Below are 26,992 nucleotides of genomic sequence, written 5' to 3'. Positions count from 1 at the left end.
AAAGGAGTTGTTAACTCTTAGTATGGAACATGATAGAATTAAAGCAGTTAAAGCCCAAACACAATTGGAGATGGAACACATTAAGTTGAAGCAAATAATTGAGGGAAGAATGTCTTCCGGGGTCACTGGTCAGGGGGAAAATACATTTAATGTGGGATCTAACCGGCAACTGCTTCCCCAGTTCACAGAAAAGGATCCAGACCTTTTTTTTTTTTTTGTTTGAGCGGGTGGCAAATGCCAAAAAGTGGTCTGATGAGGAGTGCACGTTGTTGTTGCAGTGTGTCCTCACAGGAAAGGCACAAGAGGCTTATGCTTCTTTGACTGTAGCAGACAGTAAGATATATGCGACAGTTAAGACTGTAGTGTTGCGTGCATACGAGTTGGTCCCCGAAGCATATCGCCAATGTTTTAGGAATTGGGAAAAAAGGGAGCACCAGACTCATGTTGATTTTGTCCATGATCTGGTGGTACAGTTTACTCGATGGTGTTCTGCGTCAGATGTTAGAACTTTTCAAGAACTGTCGGATTTAGTAATACTAGAGCAAATAAAGAACCGTGTGCCATATAGTATTGCTACTTACTTAAACGAACGAAAAGTTAAAACTCTGCAAGAAGCAGAAATGTTGGCTGATGCATTTAGTCTAATTCATAAACGTACATTTGCCGAAGCAAGTGGTAGTGTGCAGCAGAATAGATTTTCTCCACGCAAAGACAGACGTTTTGGGTCAAACGTGGAATCGGCTTATTCTAGGCCTAATAATGGTTCTTGGAAGGAAAATGACAATAGTACGAATTGGCATTACTATCAGCATGAAGGGCATTGGAATAATGAGTGCCCTAGTTGCAGAGCAAAGGCGGAATTCTCAAATGAAAATGGCCAGGTGAGACCTGTCGCGTTGGCTGCACCTGCTCGTATTGGTAGCAAGGCTGATGCCATTGATGCAGTTAGGTGGCATACAAGACCTGCGACAGTAACAGCTACAATATCAGACATTGAAAGCGGTTATTCTCCTTATATTACGGAGGGTCATGTTTCATTGGTGGGAAGTGATTCCATTGTACATTCCATTAAAATCCTGCGAGATACCGGTGCGTTGGATTCATTTATTGTGGGATCAGCATTGCCTTTTTCACCCAAATCATATATGGGTCGGGATGTACGGATTCGTGGGATGGGGTTACGAGTTGTGTCGGCTCCCCTTCATAACCTCATGTTCTCCTCAGATCTGATACAGGGGGTGGTGTCCATGGGAGTTCGGCCCTCGTTGCCTGTTGAAGGAGTGGCAGTGATTTTAGGTAATGACTTGGTTGGTAAGCGTGACGTACCACCTTCATTAGTGGGTACTTCGGCACCGCTGGTGGGAGAGCCACATATGAGTGTAACCCAGACGTGTTTCCAGCCTGTGCAGTAACACGAGAGAATGCGATTTGTCCTGTGCCCGCTGTTTCCCTCAGCCACAACCAGGAAGTCTCCACCCTCAAGACCTCCCTCAGCCAATCAGAGGGCAAGCTGACTGAGCTGCAAGGACAGCTGGATAACCTGCAGAAGGATGTAAAAACTGAGATTGGTCGTCTCCAGCAGCAGCAATCTGTTGTTGACCAGGCTCAGACAGGCGGTGGCTGAGAGGAGCAGCAGAGAGGAGCAGCTCAGACAACAGATGACTGGGGAAAAAGAGGAGAATGGAGTGAACATGGAGAGAGAGGAAGAGAAAAGAATATATAAAAATCTTAATTTTCACCCATGTGTATAAATATGTCTGTCTGTCCATTCTGGGTACTAACCCCTCTTCTCTTAAAAGGCTTCTCTGGCGCACCGGAGTTGCTGATGCTGGGGCTCCCTCTACTCTTAAAGGGCTTCCCTGGTGCACCGGAGTTGCTGAGGCTGGGGTGGAGTGGCTGGATGGGGAGTTGGCGGGCATGTCTATGCGACCCATGTTCAGCTGTCACTTTTTAGAGGAAATGTAATTTTTATTAAAGAGTGTAATATGATGTCTGGGTTGAGAACAGTGACCCTAGGGTCCCTGTCTTATGGGGGTGGGGGTGTGACGACCCTCCCCCACACTGTGTTGTCTTCCTCTGCTCTGGCTGGCAGAGCAGAGCTGGGGAAGGCTCGTCAGCTAATTGGGGCACACCTGGGCCGGGGTGTCCCAGGCAGGATATCAGAGAGAGGCTGCCTCTGGTTCTCTGGCGAACTCCCCATTTTGTTTTTGATTCTTTGTTTGTCTGGTTGTTGTTGGTTATTTGGTTCTTTGGTTGTTAAATTGTGGTTCATTTGTTTTGGTTGCTTTTCTTTGCTTTTACACCTACACATTCATGCTACACATACACTCATCCACACACTGCTGCTCATATATATTGGCTGCTCTTTTTGTTACAAAGGATCAGATTAAACCGAATATATATATTTATTTATTGATATATATTGCATAGTATTTGTATATCGTTTGATATCCCTTGTATATTCCTTGTACATATACACGGAATATCCCTTTAGCCTACTACAGACCATAATATTTCATTCTCCTATTGGACAGCGGTCCACCGGCGCCAGGGACCGGCCTCCGGAGTCAGGTTCAAAGTCACCGTCAAGACGTGTCTGGACATGCCCGGCCTTGCCCAGGGATACGCGACAGAAATAGAGCTGGTACTAGTTTGTTCACCGTACGTATAAATACGGCGCAGGTGAATACAGAAGCCCCTTAGTCTAAGAGTTACCCAATAAGTTGAAGCCTCACCCACGATACAACGTGCGGTGAAGTATGGCCTGTTTGGCCCCAGAATAGAGCATTGAGACCGCGTGCGAATTAATAACTGAATTGTCAGAGTTTGGCGCTATACCGTCGAGTGCGACATATTTCTATTAAGTCAATAATAGTCTATTTGTGTATAGTGTATCGTGCGGCTAAAGTTCTACAGTGACCAGCTTCCTCGTATTAGCTAGAGTTCTTATCCAGGCTGGGCTGACCACATGGCGCTTTCACCCGAGGAGACCTAGACGAGAACCGTATGGACATGTACACTGGATTAATCTACCCGACGACTACATAGCCCTTTGCGGCTGGAATATATTTGCTTTGGTCCTGTGATTTATGGAGCGGATAATCGCCGACGCCTGCACGTGTTGGATTTACCCCGCGAGGAGTCAAGTCGAGTCGGCGCCTCAGAGAGCCTGAGGCCGACTAGCTTTCTTCACTGTGGAGCTACAGTCTACGGAGAACAGCTGTATTCGTCTGTGGATCAAGAGGCTATTGCACCGGCTCCTGTACCTGGAGTCTCCTTAGTCATCGTTGACCAGACTCTCTACTACCGACAGATCTTCTACACTTGCTGGCTTACAACCAGGGGGGCCCTTCCAGTATCTCCCGCTATATTACTAGTGTACCATAGATATAATTCCCTAAGATTCAGGTTGTATAATTACCTCCTGCGTAACCAGAGAATGGACATTCATTGTTGATTTGCCTACGCACATTCCTTTGCCTTACAAGTGCATTCAAAGAATAATGTAAAGTATATTATGTACCTTTTGCTCCATTAAATACTTGATTATACCTTTGTGTGGAACCGATTTCATTGTGGGAAGTGTTCATCATATTCATATATCGTGTACTGTATGGCCAGTAATTAAAGTACATAAAGCGGTAGTGGTTTAATGATACCATACTTATCAATACAGTCAGGGAATTGTACCCCTCAGTTACACTTTTAGTTAATTAAATAAATCTTTTGTTATTTCTTAAATTGTGCCAGTGTCTCCCTCTTCTTGTTGCGAGCTTGAGCCAGTTCATAACACTAGTAACGTGTATTTCATCACAGTAGCCTCCCGGTGTTTAATAAACACTTCTAGCCAGGACATATAAGACATATATATATCATGTTTCTTTTTTTTTGTTGGCTGGGTTTGCATGCGGATTAAGGGAGATGTCAATCTGTTGTCGACGGTGGTAGTGACATTAAGCTGTAAAAGCCTGATCAAGCTCAATAGCTTCTGTAACACGAACGCAACTACTCTGTACATGCCATTGTTGTTGTGATGTGGGAGTTTTCACACGCGGGTTAAGGGAGAGGTGGGCTATCGCGTCATCGGTTCAGGAGAAGACACGTATCGCTTGAAACGATGGTGAAGCAAGTAGACCGTCTTCAGAATTGCGCACTCTGGAAGCCGGTCTCAGAAAGTAGCGTATTCAGGCTGCCCGAACGCAGTTCCGTGTGGATGAAAGGTACATACGATCAAATACTTTGACTGATACGACCAAAATCGGTTTAGTCTGGACATGACCTAAGACCACCCCCCCCCTCCTAGCTCAACCCTTTTGTCTCCCCTGATCAATCAGTCACCCTTTGTCTCTCACCCCCCCTTTAAACTCTCTCCAGCCCATGTCTACCCCCTCCTCCCCCTCCTAGCTCACCCCTCATGCCTCCTTCACTTCCCCAACCCAATCGACCCTATATCTGACCTGGGCACAACCCCTTTGACCTGGGCACAACCCATTTTCTCTTACTATAAAGACATACATTTTACTTGATTCAAGGAGCTCTGATGGAGGATACTAGGCAGGTGTCATCCTAGGGTCATCCAGCCTAACTCTTGTATTTCGATACTCTGTACCTAGGGTGACCAGGTCAAAATGGTTCAGTCGCAGGACAGCAGCACTGCTTTTGCGGGACAATGTGGGACACATAGGTGAAAAAATAAATATATATATATATATATTTACATTTTTTTTTTTTTTTGCTAATTAAAATTAAAGAGATGTATTTATTATTTAAATGCCTTTATTTCATATTTGACACAGACGGTAGGCTATATATAGCACATTTTGTTATTAATCTCATTAAACTGTATAGATGCTTCACCAATCACCTTCTCAGCCAACATGTCACCAACATCTTTATTTAATCACACTTTCATCATTAAGCAGGTAACCATCAATCTTGGTATCCAAGCTGATAAAATCACTCGATTAATAGAAAGAGCAGGAGCTAAGTCTTTTCAGCCATCTTTTTCTGAGCATTATTAGCAGTGAAGTGTAGAAGAGAGGAGACGGAATGCGATGGTTGATCTTCACAATATAATAATGTTTTTATTGATTTAGTGAATAGCGGATCACTCAGTTGCGCATATAACAAAAAGGGTGAGACCCAAAGTCTGTGATCGTTGTTCAAGTTTCAGTCTCAGACTGGCCATGAGCTAGAAAAGCTCACAGACAGTTGTGTCATCCCCCTCAACTTCAAGGCATTAAATTAACATTTACATTTTTTTAAATAATTATCTTTAAATAATAAAAAAAAAAAAAAAAGGTATATATTTTTTTTAATCTTTGAATTGCAGGACATTGTTTTGTTGTAGCGGGACGCGGGACAAACGTCCCAATATCGGGACTGTCCCACGAAACGCGGGACAGGTCGGCACCCTAGTCGTACCTAAACCACGGCCGTAGCTGCCAGTAGTTCCTCGAAGGACGCTGATTGGTCCGAACCAATGTGGTTCAGGCACAAGCGCACACCTTGAAGCCTGACCAGATGGATTCTCCTGATCTGCCGTGCAAGGTTACCTCCCCCTGCCGTGCAAGGTTACCTCCCCCTACCTCTCCTGTTTATACCTTTCTCCTACTTCCTGAAAAGCCCTTTACTATTTACCTTGTTTATAGACTACTTGAAGTTACAATATATATATAATATAGTATATTGTGTCACTGTTTATACTATCATTATAAGTCACTCAGATCTAGAAGAAATAGATCAGATGAATATGGCTGTCCTCGACTTAAATAATCCATAAGTCAGCTAATAATCACAAGATTTGTCGACTAATCAATGTGTCGATTTCAGCAACCAATATGTATAATTTCCTTTGAGGAAATACCTCATTCGGCATGAAAGAGAAGCACAGCAAGTGACTAGTGAACTAACAAAGTCAGTTAACAAAGTCAAACCGACTGATTAATGGACAGATATAACATCTAAAATGTCAATTTCAACACAGGCACACACTCTCACACACGCACACACACACACACACACACACACACACACACACGCACGCACGCACGCACGCACGCACGCACGCACGCACGCACGCACGCACACACACACACACACACACACACACACACACACACACACACACACACACACACACACACACACACACACACACAAACTCACACACGAGCACACACAGTTCTGATAAGCAACTGCAAATGCTGACTAATTCATGGCACTAGACACACTGCTAATTACCTATTCATCTGCAATAAAACGGTCTGCCAACAGCCAGTGTGTATGTGTCTGTGTGCATATGTGTTTATGTGTACGTACGTGCGTACCTGCGTGCTAACGCGTGCGTCTGCTTGCCTCATCAATTTATTCATTTATTTATAGCATACAATGCATTAGTCATTAAATCCAAAGGCTGGCTCTCATTCAACATGCTAATGTATTCAAAAAACGTGTGTGTATGTGTGTGTTTATGTGGACATGCACGTATCGCACTCAGACACACACACACACACACACACACACACACACACACACACACACACACACACACACACACACACACACACACACACACACACACACACACACCTCACGCACAGGTGATGAAGGAGTGAGCTGTATGCTAATGGTCTAATAACAATAAAGAAGACAGAGTTGCATGGCACTACAAAATATGCTGTGCGTAATACTCAGACAAGTAGTAAAGTCAGAAGCATCCCATTAGCTACACTGTGGAAATGAGAAATTTATCTGGGCGGGATGCTTTTAATGTCCCTGTTCCTGCGATGGGTCTGTTAAGCGCGTGAGGTATGCCGCCGCATTAAACCAAAAATATGCACCGCCACAATAAAAGCCAACGCGGTGGGGGATTAGATTAGCGTCAAGCCGTCCTGTCTAATAACCCTCAGGCAATCAGTGGTAGACATCGAGTGGATGTCGGACCTGATTTACCCCCCCTACTCCCCCATCAGCTGTGGATGAAATCATAACAGTAAATATGATTCTGGGAATTGCAACTCTGACAGATATATCAAAATCAATATAGCACTACTATATCATCGGTGTCCAGACGTCTGACTCTGAACATTTTAACCCAAAAGTGTGTCTCACGCTGAACTACCAAACCGGCACAGACTACAACGTATGGCATTAGGGTACCTTGTTTTATCTGGCACGGTTTCGGACATTTCAAAATTACTTCAGGAAAATGTAATTAGAACGTTATTCCACATATGCAATATATATGCAATATATATGCAATATATATGTGGAAAGTCACAGTACTTTGTGAGCGTCTAGCGCAGGGGTGGCCAACCCGTGGCTCGCGAGCGGCATGTGGCTCTTTGCCCGTCAATGTGTGGCTCTGCCATCCAAAAAAAAATAAAACATTTAATTATAATATTTTTATTTATTATAAAAAAATATATATATATTTTTTTTGTCACTCAAACCTGTGGTAAACCTCATATTTTTATATTAAGAGGTAATTATATAGTTTACACTGTTTATTTTTCTCATATTTCTCATATAAACTGTCGGGGTCATCTGACCCCTGACCGGCGGGAATCAGTGACATTTTCTCCATGGCTGTGCTAGTGTTAACCCAAAAGTGTGTCTCACGCTGAACTACCAAACCGGCACAGACTACAACGTATGGCGTTAGGGTACCTTGTGTATACTGTTTTTACTTTTACTCTTACTCATAGAATATATTCAGATTCTAATCCTTTATTGCCTATATTTATTGTAACATATAATATAATATAACCAATTGTAACGCCCCCCCGGTTGCTGCGCCAGGTGGCGCAGCTCTTGTGTTTATTTATTAATGTGTTTCATGTGGTCCTTATCAATCTGTTGTCTGTACATTTGATGTCTGTCTTATCTGTGATGTTACACTCCCTGGTCTAAATGTCTTCCCTATCTGTGTTGGTTTTGTGATCTGGTCAGTGTTGTGGTTGTGTGTATTTATATTTCAACTTGGTAATGTTGTGTGTCACTCTGTTTCCCCAGCTGAGTCTAATCACCTAATTACCCTCCTGTGTCAATCAGTGTCTGTATATATGCCTGTTACTTCCTGTCTTCCCTGTCGCGTCATTACTCTGTGTTCCCTGGTTCCAGTCGTGTTTTGCTCGTGTGTTTGTCAGCTGTTCGCTGAACACTTTTGTAAGTAGCATAACTTGTTTTGTGGAAGTCTTTATCGCTCCTTGTCACAGAGGATATTATTATTTATTGTGTTTATGATTTGTAGGGCATTTAGCACGTTTGGAGACTTGCCCTCTCTCTTTGTTTTTGAGCCACTCGTACCTACATTAAAGGAGCAGTGCTCATATTTCAAGATTCAACACCTGCCTCCTGTCTATGCTCTGCTGGTCTGCGCTTGGGTTTTACTTTGTCCACCACCGTCATGTCTATTCGTAACAACCAATAGGGCATACAGACCTACATCTGCACCTTACTGATTACACTGTTTACTTTTATCATATTCTTATATTCAGAGTTAATTATATTGTTTACACTGTTTATAGCTACTATTACCCTGCTCATACCTCTACGTCCCATCCCCCCTCCCCCATGCATCTATGATGCCCAAATTTCCCCAAGGGGATCAATAAAGGAATATCTTATCTTATCTTAAAAGTCACCCGCTCACTGCCCAATGTGGGACAGCTCAACCGCCGACTCGAGACCGATTGGCTAGAAATGTCCGTGGGCCCCGCCTCCCAGGCTGCACTGATGACTCGTCGACTGGTGTTCAGGCGCTCTGGTTCTTCCAACGGGTAATGTTTACTGCACTAAACATTAAACTAAATATATATTTATAAGGTAAAACTAACTATAATTATACAATGGCATGCAAATATCTTGATACTGATTGGCTGAAAGAGTCAAGTTATACGTTGTTATATCGTATAACACACTCCACGTGACCCCAGATCCCTCCCACAACCGAATTATTATTATAATTTTTTTTTTAATGAGCCTGAATGAGTCCGCCATAGATAGACAAATGGAAGTATGAATATCTTTTGAATGAATCCTCCAAAAGATAGTCAACTGGAATATGTTAGTTTGTTACATATATGTTGGATTATGTAATTGGTTTGTCATGACCCATTGTGAAACAAAAGAAAAATTGCGGACAAAAAATAATAATAAAAAATGGCTGCCGATTTTTATTTTTAATTTTTTTGGTCAGACCATTGGATCTACTATTGGATCTACTTTCTCTGTGGATGGAATTTGTGAATAAATCTCCATTATGCTTCATTTACTGTGTGCTTATCGTATAGCAATAAGGTTGGGTGAATTGGGCCATTGTATAAAAGCATTAAATCACTTGAAGTCGTGTGTTATACTCATTAGATCACGCCTAGGGGAGTCTAACGACCCTCTGCTGCGCTTCGAGCCTAACAACCACCCCTAGGCGTGATCTAATGAGTATAACACACTCCTGCATGTGATTTAATATTTAATATTATATGCTCTCTGCCGTTTTCCCTGTCACGAAACGCCACGACGCCTCACTTTCCCCATTCGTGATTGACCTATCCCAAGCTCCACCCTCTTTTCCTGATCCTCCAATCACAACTGTGGCTTCCCTCGCGAGACGACTTTGAGGGGTAAACGCGGTTGGTGTTTCCGAGGAACGCCTGAAGTCACGATGTGAGAGGTTCCGACAAAAACCCGTCTGATTGATTACATCTCACAACCTGCTACCGTGGCAACAACCAATCATATGCCTTCTCACGTGGCTGGAAAACCGCGTTAACACTGGGACAGCTGACCTAGCCGCCCTTCCTCTGGAACACTGAGAGGTCAAATGACCCCGACAGAGTAAAGCCTTCGCTCCCTGGCGTTCCCTGTGTGTGTTCTTCTCATACATGTATAATGAAATACCGTATGTAGGTTGTCCATAATATCTTTGTGATTCTCCGAGCAGAAAAGGTCTACGCATAATGCTTATGTATCATCAAGCCACAGCACATCGAGTTGTACATGTTTTAGTTGATTGTTATCCATACTTGTCTTATTGTTATGATTTTATATGCTGTGTGATTTTTTATGCCTTTGTTCTTTTGCTTAACTCTGGTATGTACACTCGACGTGACTGTAAATGAGGGAAACCTCATTTAAATAAAGCTTTGAAATGTATGCATCATTTGAATGAACTGAAATGGGGACTGAAATTCATTTGCATATTTCACGTAAAACCAAGTTATAGTCGACTCTACATTGTTTCCAAATGATCCTGGGATGGATCAGACTACACCATATTACTGCCTTTCATGATGGTCCCTCGCCACATCAGACGAGGTGATCATAGTTTCAAGTTTCATGTTTCAAGTTTCTTTATTAGTTGTCATACAAAAATACAGAATACTTTTATCTGAAATGCTTCTTTCTGTTTTGCTCCTGAGAGTGTGCTAGATAAAAATAGATACGTATAAAATAAGTATAAAATAGAAGTCAAAAGTACGTAAATAAAAGTGTTTGATATACATATATACAATATACAATGCAGAGTAGAAAAAGTAACTGAGTTACAATACAATATACAGTACAATGCAGAAATGGGATGAGGTACAATTTAGGGTAAGGTGTAATGAGGTATGAGTTGTAGTGCAAATCTCTTTACCAATCAATATAAAGTGTGTTAAATTGTCTAAAGTGGGTAAAGTGGGTGCTGCAGTGAGTTTTTTTTGTTTTTTTCACTTTTTCTCCTTATTTTTCAATTTTTTCTCCCATCCCAATTTCATATTGCCAATTTTAACGTTGCTAGACTATGCCTCCCACTGGTCACTCGTAGTGAGGATAGAAGCCTTGCATCATGTGTCCCCTCCGGTACACGAGGAGGCAGCCTGTCGCATCTTTTCACCAGACAGCGCAGACTCTCAGTGGCGAGGTGTAACGTGTGGGAGGCTCACGCTGCCCCCGATACTTCCTGTCTCTGCTGTACAGGCGTCACCCACCGACCTGTAGGAGTCGCTGTCCACAACGTCCAATCCCCACCCATCGACTTCCACCCGCTAACTCTGCCAATTGAGATAGTAGGATGACTGGCCCAAGCCGCAGGCAACGCTGACTCGGGGAGTCGAGACCGGAGTCTCTTGCATTGGTGACGAGCACAATCTCCGCTACGCCACCCAGCCGCTAGTGAGTTGTTTATTTAAAGTGAGTGTGTGCATGTGGATGTGTGCCGTGAGTGTATTTGATGGTTTGTTACATAGTGTTATTGTCATTGAGCATCCTGATGGCCTGAGGATAGAAGCTCCTTCTGAGTCTCTCTGTGCTTGCCATGAGACTCCGGTATCGCTTGCCTGACCGCAACAGTTCAAAGAGGCAGTTGTTTGGCATCGTCTTGCTGCACCGTCACCGGGAGACAGCAGATTGATGCATGCAGATTTGTCATACTTCTGACAACTCGTGACAACTTTTGACGAGAAAAACTATATCTATAAATCATATTCCCCCGAAATTGGCGCATCGGGAAGAACGGGAGGAGAGGAGAGACAGGGAGACAGGAGAGAGGAGAGATGGGGGGGAGGTGCTGTTTAGGCTATTAATAGGTTTTAAAACGTTCCAGTGTCATAGTAACGTTGTATTGTTCTAACGACGGAAATGTGCAAACCTTTTGTTCAAGGGACAAAAGCCAGAGAGTGGGTGATCAACACTGGCTCTGTTGATTTGACACCAACAGTAACAGCACAGCAGTCCTCTTCTCTCGGCGAATGAGGGAGAGGAGAGGGTGGAGGAAGAGGCAGTCATCTGACCGAAAACCACAGCGGTCAAGGGCCAAACAGCGTATACTTTTATGCACTTCCTGTCAAATTCATGTGTCAGTTCTATGCTGATTTGATCTTACTACCTCTTATGCACTGTAATCTGCCTAGACCCATTACATCAACACTGTGCATATACTAGTGTGTGCTTTGGCAGAGCTGCTCTAATAGTTCAAACAACTGTTCTGTAAAGTGATTCAAAACTGTTCTATAAAGTAATTTAGAACTGGACTTTGTAAATAAACTAAAGTTGAGCTGGGCCCTGTTTCATGTACGTGGTTCAACTAAGTCGATCAAGATGTCCATTATCCAGCTTCAGTTAACCCGATGTTCGAAGCCGGGATTTTCCTGTTTCACAAAGGTGGATTCAGTCTCGTTAACTCAAGCCAGACTTGCGAGTCAGGCTAAATGCGCGCGGCCGTTTTAGGTGAAAAGCCAGCACGTATCGATGGCAGAGATCCTGATTCTCAACGGCATTGATTGATTAATTGATTTAAGACTTTATTGACAGATTGCAATACGGCTCAATCGCCTCGCCGACAAGTTAAATGCGTTATCTATAGGCTAATTCTAAGTCCCTCATTACCTCAATCAATCAGATTATATTTCTTTAAACTTGCCTGCTGGATTGAATAATCAAATGAGATCTTGCTAGCGAAAATTATTAGTTAACTGTTATACAGAATTACGATACGGCTCTCTTACCCATTGATTGATGTATAGTCAATCTTTAACTTATCTCCAATGTGGTCTAACGGGTTGTTCTTTTGACTTTCACACGGACGACCGGGGTTCAAGACCCTAGTCTTTTCCTTCTTTTTGCAATATAGGAATAATTCAATTTGGTGCACGTTGAGAGCTATATAAAGAATGACATCCTCAATGCATGTAGATTTATAATATTTTAACTTAAAACCAGGCTACTTTGGCGTATAATCATTAATATTATATTCAAAAAAATCATATTGGAAACACCGGAATTTGAACCCCGGTCGCTGGATTGGCAGGCTTGAGCACTACCGCTGGGCCACTGAGCCAGATGGGATAAATTCATTGTTTATACATTAATGAAAGAGAGACCCGTGTTTAGAATATCCTTTGTTTTGAATGAAGTTTATCTCTTTATCCTCATTCATTAATGTGACGTCAACGGCTCATTCAACTTCTCAAATCCGTCAAACAGCGCATCTCATCAGACATCTTAATCCCAGTTACAATTAAAATAACCACATCATGTGTACATCGCACGAGCGAGCGCCACCGTCGCCACGGTATATATAACGTGCATTATTTAGGACAAAGTGAATTTAATATCAGCATTTTGGGTCTATTTTACATTTCAAAAGCCCCCTCTGGAAGAATGGAGCACAAAAACGTAATTCAGAATGGTATAATGCAGATCGTAGACTGTGGGAATAGTTTCAGGAAACGGGTTGTCACTTCTTTGCGGGGGCGTGGCGATAGTTCAGGCTAACTTGAACTTGAACTCTGCTTTCGACCAGGCTCAAACTTTTGGATCTGTTGTCATGGTGATTTGGAAAATCCACGTACATGAAACCGGAAAGTCCGGCTAACCCAGTTATCCAGCTAAAGTTATCCGGCTAACTCAGTTATCCAGGTACAAGAAACAGGGCCTCTGCTGTTCTGTAAAGTAAGTCAGAACCATATCCTGCAAGGTAACTCAAGAGCCTTTGAGGGCTATTTTATTTTTATTTGATTGAACTATTTGATTGCACTGTAGTACTGCATCATTATACTGTCTATTCTATTTTATTAACTATTTTTACTGCACTTTTTTACTCTGTCTATTCTATTTGTATTATTTATATTACTGCCTATTTTAAAACTGAATCAAACTGTAAACAGAGAGGCCTATTGGAATGTTAGATCCTAATATGAAAAACTGTGATTTGCCTTACTTTGCTGCTATCATTTTATGCTTGTTGTATATGTTTTTCTATGTCATTTTATGGCAACAATAAACAATTGGGATGCTAGATCCGTAATGTATAATATAACTGATAAGGCACACAGACCCTAATCTGCACCTTTGATTACACTGCCTACTTGCTCATTATGCTCATATTCAGAGATGATATTGTTACACTGCTTATTTTTTACTTTTCTACTGTACTATAATTTTATTGCCCAGCTGTTCTAGTGTTAAATCAACGACGATACCGGTTTGAGGTAAAATAGGAAGTCGTCGTCTATTTACACAACCACAAGCAAGCAAGTGTGTGTGTGTGTGTGTGTGTGTGTGTGTGTTTGTGTGTGCGTGCGTGCGTGCGTGCGTGCGTGCGTGCGTGCGTGCGTGCGTGCGTGCGTGCGTGCGTGCGTGCGTGCGTGCGTGCGTGCGTGCGTGCGTGCGTGCGTGTGTGTGTGTGTGTGTGTTTGTGTTTGTTTGTGTGTATATGAGGGGGCATGGTTGCAAACAGATCAATACGCAGAGCACTAATGAATTCCAAAAAATTTCAATGCACAGGAACTAGGGTAGTTAAAACAATCAGAGTCGGTCAATTATAATTATGAGTATACAATTATGATCGTTTGTTCTGCCTGTTGCCTGGATGGGACCCGTATGATGGAGGAGGAAAGGACGGCCAGGAGACAGGAGAGGAGACTCAGGAGGAATACACCTGCAGCTCCTGTTACCACTACCACAACCTTTACATGTCCTACCTGCAATAGGACTTGTGGATCCAGGATAGGACTACACAGCCATCAAAGGACTCATCGTTAGAAGTGGACATCATCATCGGACTTCGATGGAAAACCACAATCAAGTGGTGTGTGTGTGTGTGTTACTCTGTTTGTTTGTGTGTATGTGAGGGGGCATGATTGCAAACAGATCAATACGCAGAGCACTAACGAATTCCAAAACATTTCAAAGCACAGGAACTAGGATAGTTAAAACAATCAGAGTCGGTCAATTATAATTATGAGTATACAATTATGATAGTTTGTTCTGCCTGTTGTTGGTTCGATTATTTCTGACCATGAGGAGAATTTGGATCAATGCATGTTTCTGCTTTCCACATAGCGATAAGCAATATGGCGGTGTGTGTGTGTGCACGTGTGCGTGCATGTATGTGTGTGTGGGAGTGCCAACATTGATTGCATTTTGAGGACTCTCGCATTCTAATGGTGATGCCACAATGGAGAATGGCCATGGAAAGCTACCGAGTGGTCAAAGTCTACTTTCTAGGGGGCAGTGGCTCAGTAGGTAGAGCAGTCGTCTGGTAGTCGGAAGGTTCTCGTTTCGATTCCCGCTTATCCCGGGCAGCGAGCCGATTTGTCCTTGAGCAAGACACTTAACCCCTAATTGCTCCCGATGTGCAGGTTGGCACATTGCATGGTCGCCTCCCCCATCCATCGGTGTGTGAATGTGTGAGGGAATGGGTGAATGTGAGGAACCCATTTCTAAAGTGCTTTGGACAAAATATATAAAATGCACCATTTATATATGTTTCTGCTATCTCATTCATGTTGCTGCCATCTTTAATAATCGAGACGAGGTGGAAAAAATTTTTCAACATTATTTTTGTAAATCGTTATGAAACGCATTTCAATGAGAAGATGGCTAATTCACATTTACATTTTATAATTTAGCTGATGCTTTTATCGAAAGCGACTTACAAGTTCAGTCAGCAGGAAGGGTACAACTCTGGCAGCTAAGGGTCAGTGAGATTGTTCGTCAAACAGTGTGCTACAGTCTTGAGTGCATAGTAGTATAGACATATTAGCATAGTAGCTAGTAATATAAGCAAGGTAGATTCCTTAGTAGCAAAGTGCATTTAAATCTTTTATATATATAATATATATATATATTTCAGATTTTGTGTGTTTTTAGTCGACAGTGGAAAATTGGCCGGGTTTCAACTGTCCTGACTGTGGTAGGAAGTTCGTTCCACCTTCATGGAGCAGCCTGCTTCTCTTTGATGACCCCCCAGGAGCTCGGATAGGAGTCCCATACATTTAAAAACACACAGATCCTGCCTCCTGTTCGGACTCTTTCACTTCTCCAGGTAGCGATTCTATAGTTTAACACTGAAGTGAATGGACACTTCCACATCTTCTCACCCTATCGACCAGCGTGGCAGCTGTCTGAAGGAGACTGTGACTCCCTACCTTGGAAGAGAATGACTCCCTACCTTGGAAGAGAATGACTCCCTACCTTGGAAGAGAATGACTCCCTACCTTGGAGGAGACTGTGACTCCCTACCTTGGAAGAGAATGATTCCCTACCTTGGAAGAGAATGACTCCCTACCTTGGAGGAGACTGTGACTCCCTACCTTGGAAGAGAATGACTCCCTACCTTGGAAGATAATGACCCCCTACCTTGGAGGAGACTGTGACTCCCTACCTTGGAAGAGAATGATTCCCTACCTTGGAAGATAATGACTCCCTACCTTGGAAGAGAATGACTCCCTACCTTGGAAGAGAATGACTCCCTACCTTGGAAGATAATGACCCCCTACCTTGGAAGAGACTGTGACTCAGGCTGTGACTCCCCACCTTGCAGGAGGCTGTGACTCAGGCTGTGACTCCCCACCTTGCAGGAGGCTGTGACTCAGGATGTGACTCCCCACGTTGCAGGAGGCTGTGACTCAGGATGTGACTCCCCACCTTGCAGGAGGCTGTGACTCAGGCTGTGACTCCCCACCTTGCAGGAGGCTGTGACTCAGGATGTGACTCCCCACGTTGCAGGAGGCTGTGACTCAGGATGTGACTCCCCACCTTGCAGGAGGCTGTGACTCAGGCTGTGACTCCCTACCTTGCGGATGCCTTCCTTGGACTCCTCCACGTTGTTGTCGGCTCCTCCGGTGCGGTTGATCATCCTCCACATCTGGGAGTACATGGGGTCCCTCTCGAACGGGTTCATGGCCTTGGAGCGGACCTGGTCATACACGGCCGAGTCCAGCACTGTGCCGTACGGGAGTTCTGTCTGCTTGGACAGGTCCTGGAGAGATCTGGAGAGACAGAGGGGGGGGGGGGGGCAAAGAGTTATTGAGAGAGAATGAGAAAGAGACAGAGAGAGACACACGGAGAGAGAGAAGGTTTAGCTTGGATGTACTGTGTTCACAGGGGTCAGGGGCATACGAATAATAATAATAACTTTATTTGTATAGCACCTCTCATACAAGAATTGCAGCTCCTTTATTTAACCAGATAATAAGCATAATTGAGATTAAAATCACTTATTCAAGAGTGATCTGGCCAAGCAAGGCAGCAGGAAGTTTCAACATAAAAAAGAACATCACAATAAAATACAGATAAAACATTCACAGCAAGCTCCAATTTCTGGCAATTGATCAAACAGGCAAGTTATCAAACACAGTTGCACTGTCCGAGGGAACTGAATTCGTAGGGTTTTGAAAATTATCCAAGGGTGACCAGTCCTGGTAATTTTAGGTCCTCCTGTATCTTGTTCCAGGATGAAGGAGCAGCATATTTAAAAGCCCTTTTTCCCAATTCAGTTATACAGTATAGGGAACATCCAGTTTTATATCATCTTGAGAACGAAGGGCATACTTGTATTGCTTAGTGCACAGAAGCACGCTTGAGGGAACCAGCTTAAGCAGAGCTTTGTGCACAAGAGAGAGCCATCGAGAAAATCGCTGTACTTGTAGAGATGGGTAACTTGCAATGGCATATAGGGTGCAATCGATTGCCACATCCCGTGACAAAGCGTAAGGCAGAATGGTACACAGTATCAAGGTTTCTAAGGTACTGATCAGGTGCATTGAGGGTACTACAACTATGCTTGCACCTCATGGTACCAAAGCACCTCAAAGGCACTAAAAACAAGATTACAAACATCACAAAACAAACTGGTCAGACTACTGCTTGACTTTACTCCTAGAACCCACCTCACCTCTACCCATTTTGACAACCTAGCATGGCTTAGAGTAGACGACAGAGTACAGCAACTTGCAATGGGCCTGGTCTTCAAGATACACTACACCACTAAGGTACCCATGTACATGTCGAAATACTTCCCAAAGGTCAGTGAATACCATGACCACAACACCCGAGGGAGTTCCACAAATCATGTCCAACCCAGATTCGGCACTAACAAGGGACTAAACACGTTCCGTAATTATGCCACATCAATGTGAAACGCCCTACCCACAGCCGTAAAAAAATGTGAATCACTACCCACTTTCAAAACCGCCCTCAAAGAGCACTTACGGGAGGCTGCAATTCTAAACTGGCCCCCGTAAATGTCTGAGCCACCCTCCCACCCACCCACTCCCTCCTAATGTGTTCCCTCCCCCTCGTATATATATATATATATTTACTGTTAGGATCTGTTAAACAGTACTGTATATTTGCATATCTTGTATGTCACAAATGTAACAGTACTGTATATCTGTATGTCATGTATGTTATAAATGTAATGATTAGATTAGATGACTAGATTAGATTATTATATCTGTATATCTGTATGTTGTGTATGTCATAAATGTCATTATGAATTGAAAATGGGGGACCCTGATGTAAACAAGACAAAAGTATTTCTCTGGTCTGCATCCCCTTAACAATTGTGTGTATTGAGCTGTACTGTACTGTACCCATTCTGCAATCTGTTAATTAAAGTTTTCCATCAATTAATCAATCAATCAATCAATAAATGCATACATGTAAAGTAAGTCACCATAATCGAGTAGTGGTAAGAAGGTGGTCGAGATCAGGTAAGTGAAACTTTAAGTGAAAAACAGGACCTGTTTCTGAAAAAGAAGCCAAGTTTAATAAGCTTCAGCTTCGACACAAGTTTATCTATGTGAGATTTAAACGTAAGGTTCTCATCCACTATAATGCCTAGATATTTGTAGGAAGCAAACCCTTTCGATGTCAGTCCCTCCAGCAGTCACAAGTGTGGGAAGATCAGCTGGGAGTCTCTTCCCATTTGAGAAGAGCAAATACTTTGATTTGCCAGCATTTAACACGTGACTGAACAATGTCAAAGGCAGATTGCAAGAACTCCATCGTTTGCACAACACTGGGAGATGAGCAATACATTACTGCATCATCAGCATAGAAATGGTAAGCAGCATTAGACAGGTTGATACAAAGATCATTAACATATGGAGACCAGTAGATGTCCCAGTACGGAACCTTGTGGTACACCCTTAAGTAGAGGGATGAAAGAGGATGAAAAACAAGCAGACTGTGTACACACTGCGATCTACCTGTCAGGTCATTTGAAAACCACTCTACAGCCTGTCTAGATAAACCAGTTGTATGTAGACACTACGATAAAATGGCATGGTCAACTGTATCAAAGGCTTTGGATAAGTCTAGGAACAGAGCTGCACAGTATTTACAATCCAGTGATTCAATGGCATCATTGACTACTTTAAGAGTATAGCAGTATGATTATGCTGTGCTTATTTCTGGAAAGCAGGCCATGTGAGTCTAATAAATCTTTAAGCTACTCACTTATTAGTTTCTCAAGCACTTTGGCTAAAACACACAACTTTGAGATTGGTCAGGGGGAGGACGTGGGCAGATTTTTAATTTTTTTTGAACAAATGTTTTCTATTTTCCCTTTTTTAACATGAAACTAGACAAACAATACAGTAACAGTAATAATCAATGATAAATCACAGGACAATGACAGAAATAATAATAACAATAATGACAGATACCAGGTGAGCAGCTTTAAGTACCTGGGGGTCCACATCGCAGAGGATCTGACATGGACAACACACATAGACTCAGTCGTAAAAAAGGCGAAGCAACGCCTCTACCACCTGAGACAGTTAAGGAAGTTCAGAGTATCTGGGAAGATACTCCAGTCCTTCTACTCCGGAGCTGTAGACAGCATCTTGACTGGAAACATCACTGCCTGGTATGGAAACAGCACGGCACAGGACAAGAAGGCCCTACAGAGAGTGGTGCGCTCAGCCGAGCGTACCACGGGTATTGCACTACCACCCCTGCAGGTTCTATACAACAAGAGGTGCAAATCCAGAGCCTGCAGAATAATGAAAGACCCACACCACCCCAACAACAGCCTGTTCATGCTGCTCAGGTCAGGCAGACGCCTGCGAACACCAGCTGCTAGGACAGAGAGACTTCGGCTCAGCTTCTTCCCCCAGGCCATCAGAGCCCTGAACACTGAACTCTCCACACACAAGCACACATGAGCACACGCACAACACACTCACTGTACACGCTCACACACTAGCAGCCACTTTAACATGAGCAGGCACACACTCATGCTGCACACGCCCACACTTATGGCCACCAAGAAGGGTAACTTTTTTAAAAATAGTATAGTATAACCGGAGATTGTATAAATTAGACACTACCAAATGACCCAGTATGTCCTCCATGCTCTGTAAATAACTTATGTACATATACCGATATGCCCTAACATGTTACTTGTTTATTGCACAATGTTACTTGTTTATTGCACAATGTTGATTCTATTATATGTTATTTGCACATCGTTGCGGGCAAGACCACCCGCATTTCATTGTATACTTGTATGCCGTGACAAATAAATCTCTTGACTTGACTTGACTTGACTTGACAGTCCAGTAATTAAATCAAAATGAATGTAGATTAAAAGACATACAAATAATAAATACAATACATGTGCTCTTGCTCGCTCTTCCTCGCTCTTTCCTTCCCCTTCCCTCCCGCCTTTTGCTTTTTCCAAATCCAACTGTGCAAAAATGCTTCCGCATTCGTCACCGGAGGTACCGTAGTGGCGTGCGGTAATGCGCCTTTCATTTTCCTTCACGCAGCGCCCAGCGGCGGCGTGCTCGCTCAGGTGCGTGCGTGCGCCGGCGTGCTCGCGAGGTGCTCGCGAGGTGCTCGCGCATGCGCATGAGATCCCGCCTTAACAATATATATAAGTCACCGCCCCAAATTCAGTATCCAGAAATAGCTAAATTGGCAAGACGCCATGGCTGTGGATCCTACAGCTAGTTGCTGGTGAGTTCGAATCCCGTCAAATATATTTTTTTTAACGTGATTTTTTTTTAACATGTATTCTTTCGCCGGTTAAGGTTAGGCATGGTTAAGGTTAAGGTTAAGGTTAGGCATTGTTTCGGAGTTGGTTAAGGTTAGAACGGTTAAGTTTAGGCGCTGTTAAGGAGCTGGTTAAGGTTAGAGTTTGTCAAAGAGAATGGCAATATTCTTTCTATGGTTAAGGTTAGGCATGGTTAAGGTTAAGGTTAAGGTTAGGCATTGTTTCGGAGTTGGTTAAGGTTAGAACGGTTAAGTTTAGACGCTGTTAAGGAGCTGGTTAAGGTTAGAGTTTGTCAAAGAGAATGGCAATAGACAGCCTATTTCCGCGCGACAGCTCCCAAAGCGGGCCTGAAAAGAAAGGCGCTTTACCGTAGTGGCGTGCGGTGACGAATGCTTCCGCATTTTTGCACTGTTGGATTTGGAAAAAGCCCCACCCCCCCCCCCCCCCCCTCAGGACCCGCACTTGGACTATACATCCACTATTTCATTTAACATCAGAAAATTACAAGTTTATATGCTACCCTTTATCTTCTCCACCACAGCTACCCAGACTGCTATACTGGCTTCATTAACACTTAAAATTCGTGCAGTGGATATCTCTAGATAAATCACATCGAGATAGGTAAGAACCCATACCTTCCGGCACATTTTATCCGGTTGAATCCAGCGTGACACTATCAACTTTTTGGCAGCCGTAAGACCGTCCAGAATTAGTCTCTTTACATGTACAGAGGTTGATAACTGAGAAACATCATTCAACAACAATACAGAAGCCAGTGTAGGTATGGTCAGAGATACAAATTCTGATAATTGAGTGGTTACTTTTTCCCAGAAAATCTTAACAGGAGGGCATTCCCAATACATATGCATATATGTACCAAGAGCACCGTTTGAACACAAGGAGCATCGAGAGTCTTGTCTGAGACCCATTAGGTGCAAACGTCTAGGAGTCAGGTAAGTCCTATGAATAAAATTGAAATTAATCTGTTGGTGATCTGGGTTGCGTGATGACAGCCGAACGTCTGCCCAGACTGCATCCCAATCAAAATCTACTTCCAAGTTTGGGATATCCTTCCTCCAAACCGAGTCTAGGGGAAGGACCTCATATGAGGACGTAAGTAAGTGATGATAAAAGTCAGAGACAAAGCCTCTCGACGTTTCCTTGTCATAAAATAATTTGTGAAATCTGTGGTGCTCAAGTGGAATATTTAATGGGACTCCGTGAGGCATGAGGTGAGGCGGACCTTTAAAAAAGTGAATATCAGGAAGGCAGCAGGTCCAGACGGCATCCCCGGCCGCGTCCTAAAAGTCTGTGCCGACCAACTGGCCCCAGTATTCACTGACATATTTAACCTGTCCTTAGAACAGGCTGTCATCCCCACCTGCCTGAAGAAGTCCACTATTATCCCTGTACCCAAAAAATCCAAGCCTGCTTGCCTCAACGACTACCGCCCTGTAGCTCTCACCTCCATAGCCATGAAGTGCTTCAAGAAGCTAGTAAAGGGCTACATCTGCTCCTCCCTCCCCATCAACATGGACCCCCTGCAATTTGCATACCGCCCCAACAGGTCCACGGAGGACGCCATATCCCATGTGCTACACACAGCAGCATCACACCTGGACAAGAGGCAGGGGAACTATGTGAGAATGCTATTAATCGACTACAGCTCGGCATTCAATACCATAGTCCCCTCCATACTCATAGCCAAGCTCAGGGACCTGGGCTTGGGCTATGACCTCTGCCAGTGGGTCTTGGACTTCCTGACTGGCAGACCCCAGGTGGTGAAAGCAGGCAACTGCACCTCCTCATCCATCACCCTCAACATAGGGGCCCCCCAGGGCTGTGTTCTGAGTCCCCTCCTCTACTCCCTGTACACACACGACTGTGTGGCTCAGCGGAGTAGCAATACAATCGTCAAATTTGCTGACGACACAGTGGTGGTGGGCCTGATCTCTGCCAACGACGAGAGGGCCTACCTGGAAGAGGTCAAGGTCCTGGCGGGATGGTGCCAGGAAAACAGCCTCTCCCTGAACGTCAGCAAAACAAAGGAGATGATTGTGGACTTCAGGAGGTCGGGGGTCAAGGACTACAGCCCCCTCAGCATCGACGGGGCACCAGTTGAGAGAGTCAACAGCTTTAAGTACCTCGGAGCCTACATATCCGAGGACTTGACATGGACCACACACATTAACAGTGTTGTGAAGAAGGCACGACAACGCCTCTACTTCCTCAGGCGCCTAAGGAAGTTCCAAGTCAGCCAGAAGATCCTTAAGAACTTCTACTCATGTACAATAGAGAGCATCTTGACCGGCAACATCACCTCCTGGTTTGGGAATAGCACTGCACAAGACCAAAGCAGACTACAAAGAGTGACACGTTCAGCCGAACGCACAATTGGAGGGGGGCTCCCCACCCTCCAGAACATTTACTACAAGCGTTGCAAGGGCAAGGCTAAGAGAATCATTAAAGACTCCAGTCACCCGAACAACTGCCTCTTTGAACTGCTGCGGTCAGGCAAGCGATACAGGAGTCTCAAGGCGAGCACAGAAAGACTCAGAAGAAGCTTCTATCCCCAGGCCATCAGGCTGCTAAACGAACAATGAATGAACACTACACAACAACAACCACCAAACGCACATAGCACACACATCCACACGCACACACTCACTTTAAACAAACACACTGTAGCACCCACTCCACACACTTATAGCACACACCCACTTTAAACAAACACACTGTAGCACCCACTCCCCACACTTTATATTTATGGATGAAGGATTGCACTACAACTCGTACACCTTACTGTAAATTGTACCTAAAATTGTACCTCATCCCATTTCTGCTTTGCACTAGATAGTACTGTACATTAGTACACTGCATAGTATTGTGTATTGTATATTATATGGTAACTCAGAACATTGTACATATGTCTATACCGAACACTGTGACCTCATTTTCTTCTTCTAAATTCATGCTATATTATGTTATTATGTTATTTGATACTATCTTGTCTAGCACAGTCTCTGGAGCGTAACAGTAAGAAGCATTTTGTATGAAAGTATTCTGTACTTCTGTATGACAACTATTAAAGAACTTGAACTTGAACTTGAGCCCTCAAAGCTGCTCTTAATTGTAGATAGAAAAAATTAGTGGAGCTGGTGAGGTTAAATTTGTTAAATATATCTTGATAACTGCAGAAACCATGGTCATCGAAGATATCCCCCAATGTGTGTATGCCTTTCTTTTCCCATGTAGGATATCTGATAGGTTGTTGTGCAATAAGGAGTAAATTGTTATTAAATAGGGGAGAGTGACTGTGCCATTTATGGTGGTTAGTACACTTTTTCTGTGTGTCACGCCATATCCGGATCACATGTGTAATAAGAGGGCCAAATCTCAAGTTGCATTGCTTAATTGATAAGTTGGTGTACACTATATCCTGCAGTCTATGTGGTGCCACTATTTTCTCCTCTAATGGTCTCCAGGATACCGATGCTTGAGACGTGGGCAGATTTCCAGACTAATGGAATCTCATTGCTTGCCTCTCTCTCTCTCTCTCTCTCTCTCTCTCTCTCTCTCTCTCTCTCTCTCTCTCTCTCTCTCTCTCTCTCTCTCTCTCTCTCTCTCTCTCTCTCTCTCTCTCTCTCTCTCTCTCTCTCTCCTCTCTCTCTCCCTCTCTCTCTCCTCTCTCTCTCTCTCTCACCTCTCTCTCCTCCTCTCTCTCTCTCTCTCTCTCTCTCTCTCTCTCTCTCTCTCTCTCTCTCCTCTCTTCTCTCACTCTCCTCTCCTCTCTCTCTCCTCTCTCTCTCTCTCTCTCTCCTCTCTCTCTCTCTCTCTCTCTCTCACAAGCTATTGTTGATTACAATGCTGCACTACTTTGGTACTATTATATATAACTCTATAACTCTCTATAATTATCTCTCTCTCTAACTCTCTCTCTCTCTCTCATATATATATATATATATATATATATATATATATATATATATATATATATATATATATGTATATATATATATATACAGGGCCGCCTCAGGGGGTGTGCGAGCAGTGCGGTCGCACAGGGCCTCGCGGGAAGGGGGGCCTCGAAAAAAAAAAAAAAAAAAAAAATTTGCGAGGCCCCCCTTCCCGCGAGGCCCTTTTTCATCACAGACCTAAAATCTAGTTTTGCTTATATGCTTATATATTTCACATTAGACACGTTTGTAGAATGTTCCTGGCTCTGCGGCTCTGCACTATTCTCTATTGGAGCTCTGGGGCTCTGCAGATTGGTTTCAAGAAGGGATTGGTTTCATGTGTATGCCGGCGTGCGTCAGCTGCAAGCTGCATTTGACTATTCGCGCGTGCAGCTTTGGAGGTTATGCTTAGTTATGCCAGCCAAAACGAAGAGGACGGTCATTCGGCAGATGGACTGAAGATGAATGTTGTTGCATGTTAGACAGTTCAGTCAGGCTAGCCATCCCGGCTAAAGGCAGGGACAGCTAGTTAGCTTTAGCTACGTTATAATATTGAGTGCTAACGTGTGGTTCAGTCGGGATAGTCATGATGATGTCGGCTAGTAGCTAGCTTAGCTAAAGGCTAACTAGCGTAGCTAACCTAGAGAGAGCGCGTGCAGCATTGTTATGCCAAGATGAAGAGGACGGTCATTCGGCAGATGAACTTCGTCAACTCCACGCGGTTGTCTCCATCATCTTGGACGTTTGGTGAGTTTTTAATGCACTCTATTCTATTCCCGCCGTGGATATCTCTCTCTCTCTCTCTCGGGAGCCAAACGGGCCGGCTAGCTGTTGTAGTAGCTAACGGTGTGTGGCCTGGTGTCAGCACCTGGTGCAAGGGAGGTGAGTTGGTGTTTCATTATGAGAATATCTCCATGCTCAAGTCGGCTATAGTCCGCGAGGGACTTGTTGCCGGCACCGCTATGGTAAACACCACTCTGTAGTGGGACATGTATTGCCTTCTTTTTCCCTTCCCTCTTCGGATGAGAAGAGGAAAACACAGCGGCTGTCTGAAGTGTTGGCCTGTATTGCTTTTCTCATGTTGTACTGTTTTTCAGTGGTAGCCGCATAGCTTGCTTCTGCGTTAGCTAGTGGTTAGCGATAGCCGGGTTGAGCTAACTGTTAGCCAGTTAGCTGTTTAGCTACGACGTTAGCTGCTCGTTTTCGCTCGGCTGGGAATGTTAGCTTGATGCTATCAGTTAGCCTAGAGTTAGCTGTTAGCTTGTGCTACGACCATTGACATTAGCCGTGAGAATAGCAGGCCCTGGCACTCTGACTACGACATCATCTTTGACAGAAGATGTAGTCGGGCCTGCACCATAACAAGGCTCCGGCCATAGCTTCTTTTTGTCCCGCCAGCGAGAGGCCTTTCATCAACGTGGAGACCTGTGTTGCGGCCTTTCGCCCTGCGTTCCTCGGTGCAGGTAAGATGTCCATTGGACATTACCCCACTCTTCCTTCATTCCCCTCCCGAATGTTTTGTTAATAACAATGTTTTTTTCCAGGCAAAACATATGTTACTTCACAACATTTGGAGATACGACATGTGCTGTCTGTGAATTGTCTTGGTCGTTTGTGTAGCTTGGGTAGCGTTGGCCAAAGCTGTGTGTGGCCTGGTGTCAGTACCTGGCTACTCTAATTGCAGTTAGCCTATTTAGCTGATGTCGGCCATTGGCTCCTTGCTACTTTGTTTTCTCTGGTATAGACCCTCTTCTCTTTGGATTTAAGTGTTGATCTTTGTCCTTTTGGATCTATGTATATTCATGTTGCCTTTGTGAAGTTATCTTTTCCTTCTGTTTTGTTCTTCCATTAAAAGTTGAATATCCTTTAGGGGCTCATCTTTGCTTATCTGTCTCATACATGCTCTCTCTCTAACACACACACACACATAGACATGCTCTCTCTCTCTAACACACAACACACATGCTCTCTCTCTCTCTCTCTCTCTCTCTCTCTCTTTCTAACACACAGACGTTTAATCTCGCACAGGGCCTCGCATTTCTTCCAGGCGGCCCTGTATATATATATATATATATATATATATATATATATATATATATATATATATATATATATATATATATATATATATATATATATATATATATATATATATATATATATATATATATATATATATTATATATATATAACTCTCTCGCTATATATAACAAGAACACCAGCTATTGTTAATTACAATGCTATGTTACTTTGTTTGCTC

The 26,992-nt window shown here is 43.6% G+C and overlaps 1 protein-coding gene across 1 annotated transcript in view; it reads right to left on the bottom strand.

The window, feature by feature from the left end:
• The window catches only part of grid2 (glutamate receptor, ionotropic, delta 2), a gene marked incomplete at both ends in the record, with an annotated part of 442,717 nt that overhangs the window by 245,477 nt on the left and 170,248 nt on the right, over window positions 1–26,992 (bottom strand). Inside the window, 1 exon segment of the mRNA XM_084323184.1 lies at window positions 16,565–16,760. Within this exon segment, the coding sequence (XP_084179310.1) occupies window positions 16,565–16,760 (196 nt within the window).

Source organism: Notolepis coatsorum, assembly GCF_963971535.1.
Source record: "Notolepis coatsorum genome assembly, chromosome: 10".
Classification (NCBI taxonomy): Eukaryota; Metazoa; Chordata; class Actinopteri; order Aulopiformes; family Paralepididae; genus Notolepis; species Notolepis coatsorum.
Note: the sequence above shows the minus strand (reverse complement) of the source record. Positions and strands in the feature narration are given on the sequence as shown.